The 19,800-nt window shown below is 37.8% G+C and overlaps 1 protein-coding gene across 1 annotated transcript; it reads right to left on the reverse strand.

The window, feature by feature from the left end:
- Positions 1–1,572: 1,572 nt before the first annotated feature.
- On the reverse strand, positions 1,573–19,792 carry LOC120537457 (zinc finger protein 239-like). The gene is made up of 4 exons (XM_039766408.1): positions 19,743–19,792; positions 6,562–7,452; positions 4,065–4,142; positions 1,573–1,792 (listed from the first exon to the last, which is right to left on the reverse strand). Exons 2-4 carry the CDS (start codon positions 7,425–7,427, stop codon positions 1,618–1,620), a joined length of 1,119 nt encoding a protein of 372 aa, XP_039622342.1. The 5' UTR covers positions 7,428–7,452; positions 19,743–19,792; the 3' UTR covers positions 1,573–1,617.
- Between the last annotated feature and the right edge of the window lie 8 nt (positions 19,793–19,800).

Below are 19,800 nucleotides of genomic sequence, written 5' to 3' on the forward strand. Positions count from 1 at the left end.
GTAAGCAGTCTTTAAAAACCAATTTTTCGGTTACAACGCACAACCACGTGCAACATAGAAAACTGTTTTACACGCTACATACGGCAATTCGCATCCATGATAAACATGCGTCTTCTTAGATGCTCCTGCAGGAACACAGAAGACGTGAGTCACAGGTACATCTGGACTGTCCAAGAACAACAACGACTCAAGTGACGAGTTGGAGGTGGGCACATGAGCAGGCAGTCCATACTGAACAAGAAATCAGCAGACTAGCATGACGGAGGGAGCGGAAAGGATGTCCTTCTCCTCTAATCCCGTTCCACCCTTCACGCCTCAGCGCTGTCCACCCCCATCCCTCCGTCTGGGAGAAGGCGCGATGGCGGTCCGCCAGTTTTCAGTCACGGACAATTGTGTGTTGGTTCGTTCCATGCATTGTTACAATGTTGCTTTTCTTGCCGATTTATTACATTACCGATTTTTCAAATGTTAATATAAGGTAAAAAATATACCTGTTTTGCGCTGCAGCATCAGGCCCAATTTCATCTTAATCCAGCCCTGTCAATTATATTATTATATGCAAGTCATCATTTAGCTGGTTTGGCTGCATTGTCCTTCATTAATAAGGGTGTCGTCACTTCTTAGTTTCTCAGAAATGTTCTGTACATGTGGGTCAGAGTTGCCCTAAATATACGCACGTTCCTCTGTTAACTTTTTCTTTTATTAAATTCCAGCTTTTGCATGACAAGTTGCACATGCAAATTTCCAGGTTCTTTTTATGCATATGTAAGCATTAGAAATATGGCTTGGATTACTTCTCTTTGTTGCTTTTTTTTTTTTTTTGTTACAAAAGTTTTTCGTAATATAAAATTTAACAATAACAAAACAAATTAAGCGTTATGTTAAGATTTGTTTGAATTCGACTGTAATCTATAGTCAGATGAGAACAGTATGGTAGTATAATGTTCTGCATTAGCATAGGTAAAGACCACCTACCCCTTTTAACACCAAATATCTCTCCTATAGAAATTAGCTGAAGAATCTTAGAATTAGCCAGGAAGAATCACACAAATGTCAATACTTGAACATGAAAACATGAACCTTCTGTTCTTTAAGCAAATCCCACCGTTGAACATTTAAATTAAGAAAAGTGCCTAGCAAAATGTTCCCTGACAGAACATTTAAAGCATTTATGTAAACCATGTTGACCCTTATTTCTCTTTTTAAAGCATACATGGAACTTCTCAGGTTCATTCCTTTGTTCTTTTTTGGTCTTCACTCCAACGTCAGGCCTTTCCATGCTACAGTCCATCCTTCTTCCATCATTTATTACCTTAAGGTAAGGTTCACTCTTCTCATTAGGGCTTTCTTTTACTATAGATGAGACCTTTGGTTGAATGAGGAAGGTATACACTTGCCCAAGAAAAAGAGTCTTTCAGAATTCAGGTTCACAAAGAACCTATAAAAAGGCTTCAGGAAGATGCAATTTACTTTTAACCATTTTAAAACTTATTCTAAACTAAAATTGCTAACAAATATCAAATGATTATGTGCAAAAGAATCAGCAAAATTAAATGAGAAGATGAAGAAAAATAAAAATAAAAATTAATTTATTACAGTATACACTTAATGTACTTTTCAGAATTGTTTATATTGGCTTGCGATTCCTTCATTTTCTTTGCACAGTATGAGGTAGACAGGCTCTAATTTACTCAACTTATAATTTAATAAATTGTATTCATTTATGCCATTATATATTCTATAGTTGACTGAGCTCTTATTCCTGTGGCCGGTTTCATTTCTTAAATGTATTCTAAATAAGAAAAAAGAAAAACATGAGTAATGAAAAGCTACCATATTAAATATTCCAGATTTTTCCAATTCCAAATGTGCAGATGGTGGTGAAGATAACATTCAACTGATTTAAAGTGAACTTATTGTAAATACTAATAATTAGTACTATTAATTAATACATGCATAGACATGACCAAAAATTGAGAATGACACAATATTAATTTTCACAAAGTTTGCTGCTTCAGTTCTTATGATGGCAATTTATATATACAGTACTCCAGAATGTTATGAAGAGTGATCAGATGAATTGCAATTAATTGCAAAGTTCCTTTTTGCCATGAAAATTAAATTAATAACAAAAAACCTATTTCCACTGCTGTTGTGAATATGGCTACAGGGCTCCCAATAAAGTCAGCAAGTGCCAGGACCGTCTCCTAAAGTTGATACAGCAGCAAGATTGGGGCACCACCAGTGCAGAGTTTGCTCAGGAATGGCAGCAGGCAGGTATGAGTGCATCTGCACGCACAGTGAGGCGAAGACTTTTGGTGGATGGCCTGGTGTCAAGAAGGGCAGGAAAGAAGCCACTTATCTCTTAGAAAAACATCAGGGACAGACTGATACTGTGCAGGTACAGGGATTGGACTGCAGAGGACTGGGGTATAGTCATCTCTGATGAATCCCCTTTCCGATTGTTTGGGGCATCCGGAAAACAGATTGTCCGGAGAAGAACAGGTGAGCGCTACTATCAGTCCTGTGTCATACCAAAAGTGAAGCATCCTGCAACCATTCATGTGTGGGGTTGTTTCTCAGCCAAGGCAGTGGGCTCGCTCACTCACAATTTTGCCTAAAAACACAGCCATGAATAAAGAATGGTACCAAAACATCCTTCGAGAGCAACATCTCCCAACCATCCAAGAACAGCTTGGTGATGAAATATGCCTTTTCCAGCATGATGGAGCACTGTCCCATAAGGCAAGAGTGATAATTAAGTGGCCCAGGGTTACAAAACACTGAAATTCTGGGTCCATAGCTAGGAAACTCCACAGACCTTAATCCCATTGAGAACTTGTGCTCAATTCTCAAGAGTCAGGTGGACAAACAAAAACCTACAAATTCTGACAAACTCCAAGCACTGATCATGCAAGAATGGGCTGCCATCAGTCAGGATTTGGACCAGAGGTTGACAGCATGCCAGGGCGAATGGCAGAGGTCTTGAAAAAGAAGGAACAACACTGCAAATATTGACTCTGCATAAACTTAATGTAATTGTCAATAAAACCCTTTGAAACTTATGAAATGCTTGTAATTATACTTCAGTGTACCACAGAAACATCTGACAAAAAGATCTAAAAACGCTGAAGCAGCAAACTTTGCGAAAACCAATTATTTGTGTCATCCTTTTTTAATCTGAACTCTAAGTAGTTTGATCACTTTTGATTGCAGGAGGTCCTTCAAAGCTGTCGCTGGCCATTTGCTAGCCACTATGACTGGCACCTTTGATCAGCCTCCGTGATCTAGGGTCTTAGTGGTACCACAGCTTAACTGGCAGTCATACAAAAGGATAACTAAGTCCTTTGCAATTGTTTTCATAAAATATTCTTTTCCACCATTTTGATATGCAATTCATATCGAAGTCCCCTCCTCCCATTTAAATCACTATAGTTCAGCACTGTTGGACAATTTGTAGGAGTTTGAATGCAACTGGAATTATCTGCCTAACTGTAAGAGCTTGGAGCACACAAAGGTGTTGGCTGTCATGTTGTTATACTCAACCCCTTAGTCTTCTGTGTTTCCATGACTTATTCAAATACCAATTTTAGATCAGTGCTGTACAGTAACAAAGTAAACATGCTTCCTTAGCATACCCGAGTATGTTTTTAAAAATTCATCACATTTTCAAATACAAATGGCTAATTTTACTTAGATATATTTAGCAAGGCACACTTGTTAGTACAGTATTAAACATGAATACAAATGAGCTACACAAATATGCACATAGTTTTACTAAGCCAGTTACAGTATAATGCAGATATATTCCACACTTTAGGAAATTCTATGTATACAAACAATCTTGGGTGATTTTCAAATGTGTACTGCTGACGCTAACACCCATTCATCTATGCAGTCATTCCAAGCACACCTTGCTGCACCCTGCCGAGTGAGGGGAAGGTCAGATATTGCTAGCACGTAATCCCAGACACAAGTTATTTCCACAGCCAGCATGCCAAACGGAGAGGGGCTGACCCTACAGGACGCTTCAACTGTGTGTTCATGTGCTGTGGTTCACTCACCTTATCACCTTGTGTGTTGCACACATGTCTTCCCCCATTATTCTGTGCATCATGGCTCCAAAACCGATCATGAACTGGCTGGAAAGGCCCAAGTAAAACCAAAATGTCATCAATTGAATATAAAATAAGAAACAGTAACGTCTAAGCAAAGCAATTTGTTAAACTTTTTATTATTTAAGGGACAGCAAAGCTTATTAGGCATTGTTTTGATGTCTGTTATTAACAGACCAATTCTGTCAATTTCCTGTAGGTGGGTGTTATTGGAACAAAAATGGGAGTAATTTTTATGGCTAAGGAAAGCTTAAAAATGTTTTCCATTTACATTAACTGTAATTAGGGGTTAATGTTACAGACAAATATTCACTTTGCAAAGAGGTTTTCACTTCACAAAGTCTGACGTCTGTACAGCTCTATTAGGGTCCTCCCCAATGAATTAGGATACAATCATTTAAAATGTTAAATGTCCCTGCATTAAATTGCAATTACTTAGCTCAGATTATGTGTAGTATGTGTCACACAAAAGAGAAAGGTATCATTTCTCCTTTTTTTAATTTTTACTCAAGTGTGGAAGTCAGGTACTTTTTACAATATAAAACTACACGGAGTCTGAAACTAGGCAGAAATTGTTAATCATTGGTATAATAAATTTACGCATGACAATAAAAACCCTCCAAACCTATAAAAGAAGTCTATTGAAAGAAAAAGATGTCTCCAAACTTGGTTAATGCTGAGGACAGTCTGCAAGAGGTATAAAAGATCAACATAAAAGTTCAATGTACTTAAAATACAGAGCAGAAAAAGACTGTAGGACCCAGAAAAAATCTTACAAAAGTAGAGCCCTAAGTTGAATCATCCTATATCTTGTTATACCTGAGCAAATTTTGTATTACCATTACATGGGGGGGTGAAGCACTTTTACAACCATACACTTCAGGTTTTCATTTCAAAATAACGATCACCTAAGTATCTCAATAAAATGTTCTCACATTGAAGTTGTAGCATAATTCTTCCATAAATGTATTCATTCTGAAAACTCTCAGAAGCCTGTTTTGTCAACATCAGGCTTAAGGCCGGTGCCAACCTAAATTGGATTGCACAGGAATTTTTGGAACTAGGTGTTGGCGACCTTGGGGCATCGGCAGTTGTTTGGGACCAATGCACCCTCGTTTAGAACCCCTTGCCATTAGTTATAATGGAGCAGTGGAGTGGAGCACAACGAACATTCGCTGTGAAACCCTTTTATAAGAATGGTGACAGTGTGACTGCTGCATAATGAGAATTTTGGCGTCATTACCATACCATGGACTCTGAGATCCCCAGATCTCAGTGTGTGTGCTTTTTTTTCTGTGGAGACATTTTAAAAGCCAAGTGTACCACACACATCCTGCAACCACTGCTGAAGACAGACGGAGGATTGAAGAGGAAATCGCTGGCACTCCTCTTGACATGTTACGTCGAGCAATGCAGATTTCCACAACAGGCTGTCAGAATGTGTACAGAGAAATGGACAACACCTTCATGAGGTTTTCTTCAAAACATAAAATGAATATCGACTACAATCAATAATTGCATATCATGTACTTTTCATCATTAAATGTATTTTATAATGTGTTTATTTGTGCATTGAATGTCAATTGAACATTTCCTTGCATTACCCTGTACAACTTCTGCACAGAAATGGGCAAAGCTTGGATTCTAACCTATCCTTGTGTGAAGCAGCTGTGCTACTATGCCATTTATTGCAACAAAACCAAAAAAAAGATACCTCTCTTCCATTACAGACCATAACATAACAAAACGTTCAAAATATTCAGTGAAGTACAGAAATTACACCTATACAATTTGGTCCGTTTACATTTGACTCTCTCAAGCTCATCCATCATATATTCATAGGTACCCACTTAATGAGTTTTGGTTTATGAGTTCTAATAATAAACTCCATAGATATAATCTATTAAAAAGAGAAACACATTGCAAAATGTAAAATCAAAACAAGTAAACCTAGAATTTTATCCTGCTTTTTTATTTTTAAACTGATTAGGAGTCTTTCAAATCTCCACATAATTATATAATAACAGAAATGTTGTCCTTTCTAAAGTTTAAGTGACAAGACAGGTGAAAAAATGTAAACCTAGCTTTTCCAGTTCTTGTGTCATCACTGCAATTTACCAAAACAAGGATGATCCTTTCAGCTTAATGCTGATACTATGCTAATAATGATGTTGTTGTAGCCTGATTTCTCTTATCAATGGAAAGAATAAGCCTCCGTGTTCACCAGCTTCCTCAGCATAGGCTCCTGAAGCAGACCACTGCACACCTGTAATTTTCTCATGCAATACTGATGGTCAGAAAAAATTCCAAAAATGCACACTTTACCTGGTCACTGTTAAGCTGAGAAATGTCATAAAATAATGCAATGTCATTCAAATCTTACAACCCGAGGTCAGAAGTTTGATGTTCTTGACAACTTCAACACTTCAGAAATATTCATACTTACAACTGTGAGGATTTACACTTATGACTTTTCAGATTCTTTAAGTAACTGAAGTTCTTGCCACATTTTGCACAGTGATATGGCTTCTCTCCTGTGTGATTACGCATGTGACCTTTCAGGCTGTCAGACTGTTTGAATCTCTTCCCACACTCTGCACAATGGTAGGGTTTCTCGCCTGTATGGATCCTTTGGTGCTTCTTAAGCGTACCTAAACGACTAAAACTCTTCCCACATTCAGTACATTTATATGGCTTCTCGCCAGTATGGATTCGCAGGTGGTTTCGAAGTCCATCTGAATGCCTGAAGGTTTTCCTGCATTCATTACACTGGTAGGGTTTCTCCCCAGTATGAATTCGCTGGTGCTCTTTGAGGTTCCCAAGGCCACTGAACCTTTTTCCACATTCTGAACAGTGATACGGCTTTTCTCCAGTATGGAAACGTTGATGAGTTTTAAAACTATTTAAATGTTTAAAACTTTTTTCACATGTAGTACAATGATACGGTTTTTCTCCTGTGTGAATTCGCTGGTGGTTCTTGAGGCTGTCTAATCGACTGAAGCTCTTCCCACATTCTGGGCAACACAAGTATGGGATATTTCCCATATGGACTTGTTGATGTTTCTTAAGAAATGCTAAACGACTGAAACTCTTTCCACATTCCTTACAATCATACAGTTTCTCTCCTACCTTAACTCTCTGTTTATTGTACCCAGATTCAAGTTCAGAAACATCTTCTTTAATAATAACTGAGCCCAATTCATTAACATCATTGGCAAAAGTAGCATAATCAAATTCAGGGGGCTCCTCTTTAATCTGGACAATGTCCAAATCACTCAAGTCCTCTTTCACGTAGAGAGACTCCATGGTCATGACTGCTTGTGTCTTGAACTTTATTCTGTAAAATAGAAGACAAACTGCTGAAAGGGACAGTTTTGTATTTAAAAATCCATATTAACTACTGTATTATAAAACGTTTGTTTTTCTCAAGTGATTGCAATGACAGCTACCATTTAGCCATTCATTCAAAGATGTCTGTTGAAATGCAAAATTTTGATCACCAGTAACCTAAGACGACTCAAACTTACTCCTTCTCCTTAAGTCAAATGGTTTCTGCATAGTGCTCAACTAATGATTTAAAATAAAGAATTGGTCTACAAAAGGAAAATAAAAAACTCATCCTTTTACAAAGTTTTTTGTTACGGAGAGTTGCATCAAATTTACTCTTTTGACAGTCGCAAATTTAACCTATATGTCTTTGGGGTGGGAGAAAATACTGTAAAACAAAGAAAAAGATTATAAAAGCAAAAAAATGAACATGAAATACAAAAAAAAAAATCAACACCACAATAAAGATCTAACAACTAGTTGACTAGAACACTAGTTGACATGTGGTATTGTAACAACAAACAAGCAAGCACGCAGTACTTCATCTCTGATTTACTTAATATGTCACACATTTTCCATTTATGTAAAATATCTGAAATTGTCAAAATAATTGATCTATCCATTCAACCCAATGAAAGTCATTAGGCAAAAATGTGTGGACTGGCAGCAATTAACAATGATACACATACAAGAACAACAGAAATGCAGCTCAAGTCAAAAAGGCAAATTAACAAACATCACATAAAAATGACATTGCTTTCTCATAGCCCAGCATGAGAGGTAAAAGAAACATGAATGATACAAAAAATTTTAATTCAATAAAAAACCCATTCCATTAATCAAATTTTAAATGCACTCACTAACGGCTATCAAGCTTTAAAAAAAAGAAATAAACTTACTAGTGGGTCCATTAAGTCTTTCTTTCTCACACTTTTACACAGTATATTATGTGGTCCATTAAATACTGAAATTTGGATGACACTTCCCAAAACCACCAATAGATACAAAAGGTAAGCACTCTATATTTTTGAAATGGTGAAATTTGCAGGTAGCAGGGGTGTGTCTACATCTCTCATACACTGGGGGAAAATCTAAACAGCCTCACAGATGAAGTTGGATAAACGTTCAAGTTAAATTCTACCCACCTCGGTTAAGTGACTAGAATCCACACATGGCTAACAATAGATAAAAAGGCTGAAAAAGGACTGTTGCACCTGTTAAAAATGCTATTATTTTATGAATATTACTTAAATACTAAAGTTTGGAGAATATCTGTAATAGAAATAAAAAGCTTAAACAAGCATCTCCAGGGGCCTCATGTATAAATGGTGTGTACGCACAGAAATGTTGCATAAGAACTTTTCCACGTTCAAATCGCGATGTATAAAACCTACACTTGGCGTAAAGCCACGCACTTTTCCACGGCACCTCATACCTTGTCGTATGCAAGTTCGCCGCTCGGTTTTGCAGACTGGCGGCACCCAGCGTCAAAGCAATGCTACTGTTCCTGTGTGGTTACACCTTATTTTCCTGACGCGGCTTTATAAATACACTGAAACTAACCGCATATTGTTTATTAGTGTAACACATCTGATTGTAATTAACTTGTAACAATATATTGGTCCAGGGAATAGCCATAGTATTCCAAATAACATAACTGCTTTAGCGTTGTTACTCTCACTGCACCTTCTTCTTCTTCTTCTTCTTTCAGCTCCTCCCATTAGGAGTTGCCACAGCGGATCATCTTTTTCCATATTACTCTCACTGCACCACTCGGAGTATTTATATCACTGTATCCAAGTGTGAATCACAGCAGCAGCTGATCAGAAAGAGAATTATCGGTATACAGCTTCAAGGACACGCTGTCTCAGCCACGACAAAACGTTTCAAAGCCTTTCCTGTACGGACGCGTATTTACATATGATGATGATATCATTTTTAAGGTGAAATGCAGCAAAATATGTTTATAATATTATACAGATAAAACATTAACTTCATTTAAATAATCTATATTCTTCACTGGGAGTGTCGTGAAGGATAGAATAATTAAACATGTACTACGAAGATATTTCAATGTTCCTTAAACGTTTTGAAGACTCGGCGCTCTAAGCTTACAGATGGCTTAACTTCTATTACAGAGCTGATTGTGTGGTGATTGGGTATTTGGGGAAAGAAAAGCAAGGACTGCAGTGGCGGCTACACCAGTATTCATTGAATATAAAACAGAAAGAGAAAATAACAACACAGCTAAAAACGCAGCGACAAATTTCGGCAAAAGTTAAATGCTTGTGTCATGAGCACGAGGCGGCTATGCAGTGTCTGCAACGGACGAGGCCATCCACCGTGCATAAGCTACCTTACTGACATTGGCGGGCGAAGGAGCCACCGATTCTTCCTCTGCCCAGTACCACCACAAGCCTAGAGCCACCCCGAGTACTGCTGCAATAAATTGTTTCATCGAAGGTGGCACACAATCACTGCACCGTGAAAGCCATGTTTAATAACGTGCTTTAACTCCTATCATAAAAATTATATCACGTATACATCTCAGTATTTTAGTTATTCAGAGAGCTTTAATATCACGAATGTAATGAAAACAAAGCATTTAACGTGCTACTTTAATTACGATGTGATCTGAGAAACTGGTTAATTAAACGATTTTAAGATGAAGTTGATGATGTTCTACTTTAATGACAAAATAAACTACGTGATTAAAGTGGAAATGTCGAGATTGAAGTTGACATTTCGTGCTTTTTCCCCACTGTGTGCCTTTTTTTCTCTGTACCCAAATAAGCTTTCATATGACACTCAGGCAGTGGGCTACAACTCGCCTTTTCACGGCGACTTTGATATGCAACTTCTTTTTTATTTCTGGCACTGTGCGATTTTGTGAACGTGAGCTTTCAAGTTTCTCCAACACGCTATGTCACTCGATCAACTTCCTTTTGTTGATTATACCACGGTTTATATGAACAAATAGTATGTTTTTCCTTTGCCTCCACTTGGTATTCGCTGAATTTCTTATATTTTCCCCCGTGCTTTTCACAGAAGGCTGAGCTTAAGGGCGATTTATATTGATTTGTATATTCAAAGAGGCGTAATTCTGGGAGGAGCTGGGGCGTTACATAAAGCGTGTGAACGAGCGTTACTTTTCACGCTGATCGGGATTTATGTAGCGGAAGAACGTGGAAGTTGGAGCACGCACAGATTCCTGCATCTGGATTTTTCTGTGCGTAAGCACATTTCGGCTTTTGTGCTTATGTCATGTTATAGTGCGAGTTCTACGCACGGCGTTATACATGAGGCCCCAGGTGTAATACAACTTCCAAAGCATTTTTTCAATTTTGAGTCATAAACAAGAAATTCTGGGTTTTTTTTTTGTCAATTTTAGCCTATATAAACTTCCACAAACACCCATTGGTTCAAGGCAAGACTATGTTTCAGTCATAAATATTGCTCCAAAGAATAATTTAATAAAAAATTAAAGAATACGACCATTATTAATTTTGCACATTCTGACCATGTCTACATGGGTTTCCTGTTACATTCCAAAGATGTGTATGGGATGTTCAATCATTAAAGTGATGCATGTGTGTGCCAGCAGATTTTGGATTATATTGCCTGGGTTCGGTAAAAGGAAAGATGAATTAAGCAGAAATCATAGGAGATCGCTAGAAAATTACAGATAAAAAATATTCAGCCTACTATCATTTGTTAATGTACCTAAAATTTGCAGTCAAGATTTAAAGGTACCAAAAATTCTACTTTGTAAATGCCTTGGTACAACTGCAGACAATATTTAACTCTTTTATTATCTCCTCATGGCTCATATCCCACTGTCCGGAAATAATTCTTATAGTTTGTTACTGGACTACTTTTTTTTTTTTTTTTTTTTAAATAGGGTGACCAAAGCTGCACGGAATATTCTAGATGAGGCCTCACTACTTTCTTATATGGCTCAAAAACAACCTTCCTAGATTAGCACTCTATGCACCTAGTTATTTAATCCAACATCCAAACGTATCAGCCTTCTTAATGTGATTTGTACAATGTCTGGTTGTGGATAGTGAGGAGTGTATGACAGCTCAAACATTCTTTACATATACTGTACTGTCATGTTACACACACATTGCACTCAAATGTAATAATGTCAAATATCTTTATTTACTACTAGGATCCAAAAATGTTGCTTTTATCAACAAAGTGTTGTACAGTGCTTTGTGCAACTGTCTCACATCTACAGACTCCCAAGTTGGAACCCCCAGCCCAGGTTCTGACTCTGTGGTGCTCCCATTTTCTTTTGGCCCTCTCTGGTTACTTTAGTTTCTATTCCTTAAACAGAAGATATATCTAACACAGACTAAATGGCCAAGAGATTCAGTTTATACAGTACTACTCTAATATGTAACACTTTCAAAGCTGCCTGACCCAAATAAGGGACATGAGACTGTGAGGACTATCCCAGCAGGACAAGGCGCAAGGAACTTGAATGTCACTCTAAAACAAAACACATAAAAAAATGGCAAATACTCCTGTAACTAAAACAAGCTGATGAAGGAAATATAATATTCAGAAATTAGAACAATTTTGACGAGAACAGGTCATTTAGCCCAAAAAGCTTGCCAATTCTTTTGTTAATTTAAAGATGTGTTACCACTGGTTAGAATCAGTAAGAGAAATTAAGAAAAAAGAACATGTTCTGTTTGAGATCAACATCATGTAACCAATTCAAATGTTTCAGACTGTGTGTTTTATACTAGTCTTTGCAAATATTATTTTCCTGCAACTAAAGTAGAATATGCTAAATTTTTCTGAATTGAAGAGAGCACTTGACCTCATCATTTTTCACTTTAATCAACACTTTGACTCAAAGTTTTTAAACCTTACTGTTAAAGCACTGAGGTTCCTTTTTGATATTTTATGTTACAACAAAATAATGATTACTATTTTATTTTCAAACACTTCATGATTTTGTTTACCTTCTAGATGTGTCAAATGCTCAAAAGAATATTTTTGAGACAAAACATAGAATAAGGGATACAATGATATACCAATTACATCTGTCATTCTATATCAATAGAGCAGCACACTATGCTTCACAGCATGCATAAGACAAGATAAATTTCGCAGGGAAGGCGTTTCTGCATTCGGTAGCATTAATGTTAAATACAGCAACAGGAAGGAAGACTCATGATTTATCTGAATGCACAGTATTGTGATGGTGCTATAGCTGGGTACAATCAGGTTATCTTGTGATGCCACCCATAACTGTTTAGTACTTCACTTAAAGGGAATGAAGTGTTCAATTTAGGAGGATCAACTTTAAAAAATCTCAAAACACAATTATCTTTCTACACCTAAAATGTAATGTTATAAAGCTTTACCCTGACTTCCATTTCTTGAACACAGCTGTAGACACAACAGAAATGCAGGAATTAATAAGCATGGGACGGGAGTCCATTAAAGGAACTTTTAGACACGAAAGCACAAAATTCACATCCAGTTATCCATACAGTTCCATAATTAGGATGTGACAGATAACCTGAATAAAAGAAAAAAACCTGCAGAGACACAGTGAGTACATTCACAGACAGATCAGTGAATTGATCACAGTTTGATCTCGAGCAGTGAAGCAAGAGCAGCTAACCATTGTGCTGGCCCAAATATAATGTTACCGTCACCTCTAGCTACTCAAATTGAGTATACTATGCCCTTTTGCATGAACACAGCACTTGCTGAAATTACATTCATCAAAAGAGAACTAAAGAGTTTAAAGGTATATTTTTCTTTCTTGATGTAATACATTATAAAAGCCACATCCATGACATAATGGCACAGTGGTGCACAGATTTGCACAACTGCTTCACAACTACCGGAGACTTTATTCTAATTCCATGGCAGTTATGGTATATGTAGGTTTTACTACTTCAGGACTAGTAACAAGATAAATTGTTATATGATTCCAAACTGGATCACTGTGGTTATGCAAGCTATGTTATGCCTGACAATGAACTGACACTTTCTGGGTTTCGTGCCTGCCTATTACCACTACTGCCAAGATATGCTCTGGATTAGATAGTGTTTGAAAAATTAATAAATGAATACATCCACGTAGTATGACTATTTATGACTGTTATATATTGAGTGAAACAATAAAGCATATTATCATCAAACATCAGTAAAGACAATTAGCTTTGTTATGCCTTTGTGTATTTCTTGTCTTGTCTTGTCAACTGAAGGTTGAAAATGAAAGCATTTTAATAAAATTATAAAATGAAAGCTATATAGATTTAATATTGATATCAATGGAGTGAGTACCTTCTGCACCTGGGAATTAGGGTTGATTAAAACAAGTGTAGATGAAGATCCTGGCCAATGATCTCAGAAGTCTAAGGCTCACATAATAGGAGAAGTGTGCCAGCTAAGACACACAAATTAAAAAGCAGAAAAAGCTCAAAAGCATTGTTTTCAAATGCTCAAAAAATGAGGGAACTCTGTCAGTCAAAGTGCACCAGTAAGACACCAATGAACTTGCGAAGATTATCCACAAGTCACCACTTGGTAAAGGTGGATCAGGTGTCGGAGATGGCTGGGGGGGCAACCCGGTAGGGACGCCCAGGAAGACCGGAGAAGGGCTTACGGCTTTGCCAGACCATGTGTGGGTGAACGCCTTGGTACCTTTGGGGGCCACGGGTACAGAGCTTTGAAGCTCAATCCTGTAGGGACCCATGGTCACCTCCAGGGGTGCCCCTATGCCTTTGGAGCCCTGGCATTGTGAAGGGTCCCCACCTTGGAACAGGCGGAGAGTCCCATCTGTGATGCCATTGCGGTAGCCGACCCGGACACAGACAGGCAGACACGTTCATGTCACCCACAACAGGTTTAATTAAGTGCTCCATATTTACATAAAGTGCCACACAATCCCAAAGTCCCCAATAGTCCTGGCCAACACACAACGCCTTCTCTTTCTTCAGGCCGCCTCCTTGCCTCCTCCAGAGACCTTGTCCTCTTCCACCTGACTCTAGCCATTGTATGAAGGGAGGCGGCCCTTTTTATATCCACCCGGATGTGCTCCAGATGCTTCCCGGCAATCTTCCACCGGCACTCCCCAGTGTGGCGGAAGTGCCGGCTGCATCCCCGGAAGCACTCCGGGTGTCCCTGCTCCTCTTCCCCCCAGCACTTCCGGGTGTGGTGGAAGTGCTGAGGGCCAGGGCTCCAAAAGCATAGGGGCGCCCCCTGGTGGTGACCACAGGCCCCTACAGGGTTGAGCTTCAAAGCTCTGTACCTGTGGCCCCCAAAGATACCAGGGCAGTCGCCCCCACATGGTCTGGGTAAGACGTAAGCCCTGCTCTGGTCCTCACCCCCCCCAGCCATCTCCGACACAGGTAAGTTGTTCAAATTAAAAACTAAATGAATTTGCCTCTGATTGTACTTTGCTTTTGATTATAATTTCTTAATGCATATTTTAGTGGTATAAGCATATCGGGGCAGCATGCGCAGGTTGGATAATGGATGGATAGATGGTAATTAGAGCTGCAGCCTCAAGGCCCCAGGAGCTTGGGTTATAAAAATCAGACATAGCTATCATCAATAGATATTCCAAGCTTTCCCCTCTGGGTTTTCATCCCAAAGACGCATTTGTTAGGCCAGTGGTTTTCACCCTAGGTAGTGGGGTTGCCAGACTGTGGCAGTCCTGGTGAAGCTGACATACACAAAAAGATTAAATCAGATTTTGAAGACAGTCTTATAGTCCTATAGTTTTAATATAAATATCCAGATAACTTAAAATGTTACTCAACTGTTGCATAAAATAATCCTATATTAATGTGGTTATAAATTAGAGTAGCTGTTCTCAACCTGTGCAGTACACGGGCAGCTGTCAGGTGGTATGCAAGGGAACAAAAACAAAAAAATGGGTGGGAAAATAGGAATGGGTGTTAAAAGGGACAACTGATACACAGGGGCTAAAATGAGGGCACCAGGCTTGGTTTTATTTAAATTGCACCTCTCTGTCTTAAGGTGGTCCTGCTATGAGACTCCACTCCTGTCTTTCCTACACTTGATCACCTCTTTCATTTCCATTGCCTTGAAAAAAAAAATCGGTCTTCCACTACTCACATGAGATCTGAGGCAACAGCACCCTTTCACTTCCTACCTACTTGAAACAATCCATACCAGGATCAAAACTAACCAGGAATCATGCACCAGAACTGATGGATAACTGTGCAAGGCGGCATTGCAGTCAAATGCTGTCTTTCTCACCCACTCCACCCTCAACAAGCAGTCTGCACAGTGTGTCTTTCTCACTCTCCATCTCTTGTTCTCAGGTCTGGTGTGCCAATGTTACAAGATTTTTTAGGGCTGGTGTGTCATCATATTTAAAACAGTTTTAGAAATTGGAAGAACAATGAGGAAGAATATAAAATGAGGAACAAAGACAAAATTTTAACCATTATTACTAATAAAATGCACATATCTAACATTTTATTTAGTGTTATTAACAGTAAACAACATCAGAAAGCTATATTTTGGAAAGGGTTGTCAATATTCAGTTACCTTCTTGCTTTCTTAAAAAACAAGCAGAACTGTGCTTAAAGTTACCAAAACTGGGTCCCTACATTGATGACAATAATGACCCTATAAAACAAAAAGACAATTGGTTCGATGAAGGAAGAAAACAGCCTTATCACTGACTTTTTTCTTTATCTATTTCATTATCGGAATTCATATACTGTGGTGGGTTGGCGCCCTGCCCGGGGTTTGTTTCCTGCTTTGCGCCCTGTGTTGGCTCAGACTGGCTCCAGCAGACCCCGTGGTTAGGATATAGCAGGTTGGATAATGAATGGATGGATGGATGAATTCATATATAGTGTGACACAAATTCTGTTCATTACATGCTTGCATATTAAAAGTATAGGAATTGTAGACTCTTCATTTTAATTCGTTACCAAACTACAGTACTGTTCTTATATTAAAAAAACAACAAAAAAAGTATTGAAACCATATAAAAAATTTAAAAGGCACACAACCACATAAAAAACTGTGTGTAATTCTTTGTTAAATTCCCCATATGCATTATTGGGGGTTGTTTGAGTTAAAAAAAATATCACTGATAGTTGTGCTTAATAAGTTAAAGTATTAACAATTCAAGACTGAAAAAATGGTGGTACTTGTATTTCAATTCCTAGAAGACATTCACTAAGAAAAAGAAACATTGACAAACCTCTCATTGAGATTCTTGAAATATCATGTGACATTTTATCACATATGGATCAATAGTCTGTTATTGTTAAGCATTTTCTCTAATAGGTTTACTACTATATGAAATCATGCTGTGTGCCTACTGTTAGCAGTAACCAAAATCAAGCTCCACTTTGCAGCTTTGAGTTTATATTAGTGGAGTGTCCTGACCACAATATGTAAGACTTAAGTTAGAGGATAAGCTTGGTATTTTTCAAGGTGGAATTTATTTCTTCACAATCATGGTATACAGTGTTAACCCTCTCAACTGTGGGTTTCATTTATCCACAAATAATATATATTAACTAAAATAAAATCCAAAAATTAAAATTTCATAAAAGTGAATTACCCACATTTTTTGACGTTACCTGATCCAGGCCCCTCCTCTTACTGTTAGTAATGCTATAGCGTCTGCTGTGTAAATGTTATACATGGTATTGGAGTAAATATAATGGATTTCCTTAATACAGTAAAACCTTGCTATGGATTGGCTTATCCACGTCTACAAAAGTGGAACCAATTTCGGGAAATTCGCAGTTTAATCGTGTCTATTTGCAGCCACAAACAATAGAAAAGGCTTATTACAGAGCAGCAATAACAGATCTGTTAAATCTCCAGGGACTGCGCACACACTGCATCGAATGGACAAACGTGTGTCTACTCAATGCCAAGTGCTGTGGGTAAGTCATTGATCCCCATTCATGTGTTCCCAATTTCACTTATTTCCCATGAACAAAGAATTTCCAGTAACTGTGGCCCACTGTACACAATACCTGCCATTAGTACCAACTGGAAAGGTTAGTGAGGTCCTCAGAGCGACGCTGCCACAGCATCTAACAGAGACCTAGAAGACAAACGAACTTGACTACAGTGGAAGTAAAAGTCCTAACAAGTTTTCTGCAGGTGAACCTGTGGAAGGATCATTACCATGCCTCAAGGGCCAAGAGCACAGGGCTGGCACATCACCTGACCCCCATCTGCCTCCACGAATCCTACACAAGAGTCAGTGTACTGCCAAATCCTACACCTATTTTTCCCATATGATTAATGCTTCTCCTGTATCCATGTTTGGTTTCCATATCTGTGGGTTTTTTCAGGAATTTAACCCCGAAGGATTGACTGTATATATAGGGTTCGGTATTATCCATTGATTTCACTCATCTGCAAGGGGACATGGCATGAATCCCCTGTGGATATGGGGGAACTGCAGTATATTAATACGCCACATAAAACTGTGTTGTAAAGTCAAGCTTTTTTTCTTTATAAATCTTAAAAATACCTCATCTGATCTTGAAGCTTACAATGGGACTGAAGATTACAAAGGTCCATAAATGCATAAAAAAACCATGATACTTAACAAATTTATCCACACAGGTTTCAATTTAAGAAAATATACATTCTGCATGTTCTAATAACGGAAATAATCTAGAAATAGTTTATTATATCACAGATTTTTGGTGCTGTTATCTTGAGGTAAGAATAAATTTCCTGTTCACTTGTCTTCTCTGAGATACCATCATTGATCAGCATGGGAAAAAAAAACATGCCTGGAGCTGCTAAGAGTAATTTTGTCTTCCAAGGAAAATGGTTTGAAAATGTGCAGATCCAGGTTGTGAACATAAACTTGAAAACAGAAGGGTTTACATTTTCCATTGACTTTCTTCTGGTAATGACGATACCTTAAAGTTATGGCTTGTAGCACTTAGGTTGGATGTGAACACGTAAATAAAACACCTAGTGAAAGTGAACCTGCAAGTTTATGGCGCTCATTTCTCCTTGGACGACTACTTATATATTTAAGGTGAGTCATTTCACTGCATCTGCGAGTGAAGCAGGCTGACGTGTAGTAACTCTTAGGTAGGTAGAACAATTGTTCTGCTCCACATATATAGTGTGTGAATTATGTACCTCGTCGTTTTTTACGTGGAGTTTGCACTTTCTGCCAGATTTATTGTATTGTTCTCTCGAACACATAATACGATCCAATAAATATAACTTAAAATGGAGATTTGAATGGGATTGTGCATGGATGCGTGAATGTCGGTTGTTTCTTTAAATGGCTGACGTCCGTTTCTTTCCTTTCTCACAATACAGTGAAGGGAGGGAAAATCATGAGATGCGGTGCACAGCCAATTCTCTTTTAAAATGGCCGAACTTTGCAAACTGTTAACTCTTTATTCCTTTCTCTTTTACAACACTTGAGCCATCTGAAGACGTGGATTAATATCCGTTAACATTATTGCTTTGAAAAAATGGACATACTTTGTTAATTTAAGCCTGTTTTTCAAGCTTGGACATTTCAGCCCTATTATAAACTGCAAGAACAGACAATATATTTTTTAGAATGTATAAAAAACGCTTTACTTTAATGAATATATTTCACGACTGTGAAGAAGAGATAAAAAAAATACCAAATTTAATCCTTTAAAGTGATTTGGTGACCCCTGCGTTTGACTATTTCATTCTAAACTGGTGGGAGTATGCGTGAGATTGTTCCAGATAAACACATTCAAAAAATTAATGGATATTTGTTAAAGCTTATTATACTGGTGCAAACTTCTGAATTAATTAGATGCATAAGTGTCTAAAACAATCACTATATCAATATAACGAAGAAATAAAAGTATAACATATCTTAGTGTGATTTTCCAAAATGGCTTTGCATCATTGCTAGGCAAAGCATAAAATACCCAACACGTCGACATTAATAAAAATCGTGTGACGATAATTAAAAAATGTTTTAGCTTATTGGATTATTAGAAATTACCGTTGTTGCGTTGTTGAGTATTTTTACTTACAGCCGTAACAGAACAGAATATTTAACAAAACAGGTATCACGGTTGCTTTTTCCAATGAACTTGTGTCGGAAATTACGCCTTATACCTGTTGCAGGTCAATCACTTTTAAAATACATGTAATACAAAGAAGGAACGTTGCTAATGCGTCTGGGTATATCATGGGCTCTAATAGTGTCTCTGATGTGCACTCTCATTTCAACTGAATATACTAACGGGATCAGTGAAGATCAATAATGTGAATCACTACATACAGTCCTCCTACCTGTATATTTCACAATCTCTTCTCTCGAGTATATAATACACAACATCACCACTCACCT

The sequence above is a fragment of the Polypterus senegalus genome, chromosome 10 (genome assembly GCF_016835505.1).
Source record: "Polypterus senegalus isolate Bchr_013 chromosome 10, ASM1683550v1, whole genome shotgun sequence".
Lineage (NCBI taxonomy): Eukaryota > Metazoa > Chordata > Cladistia > Polypteriformes > Polypteridae > Polypterus > Polypterus senegalus.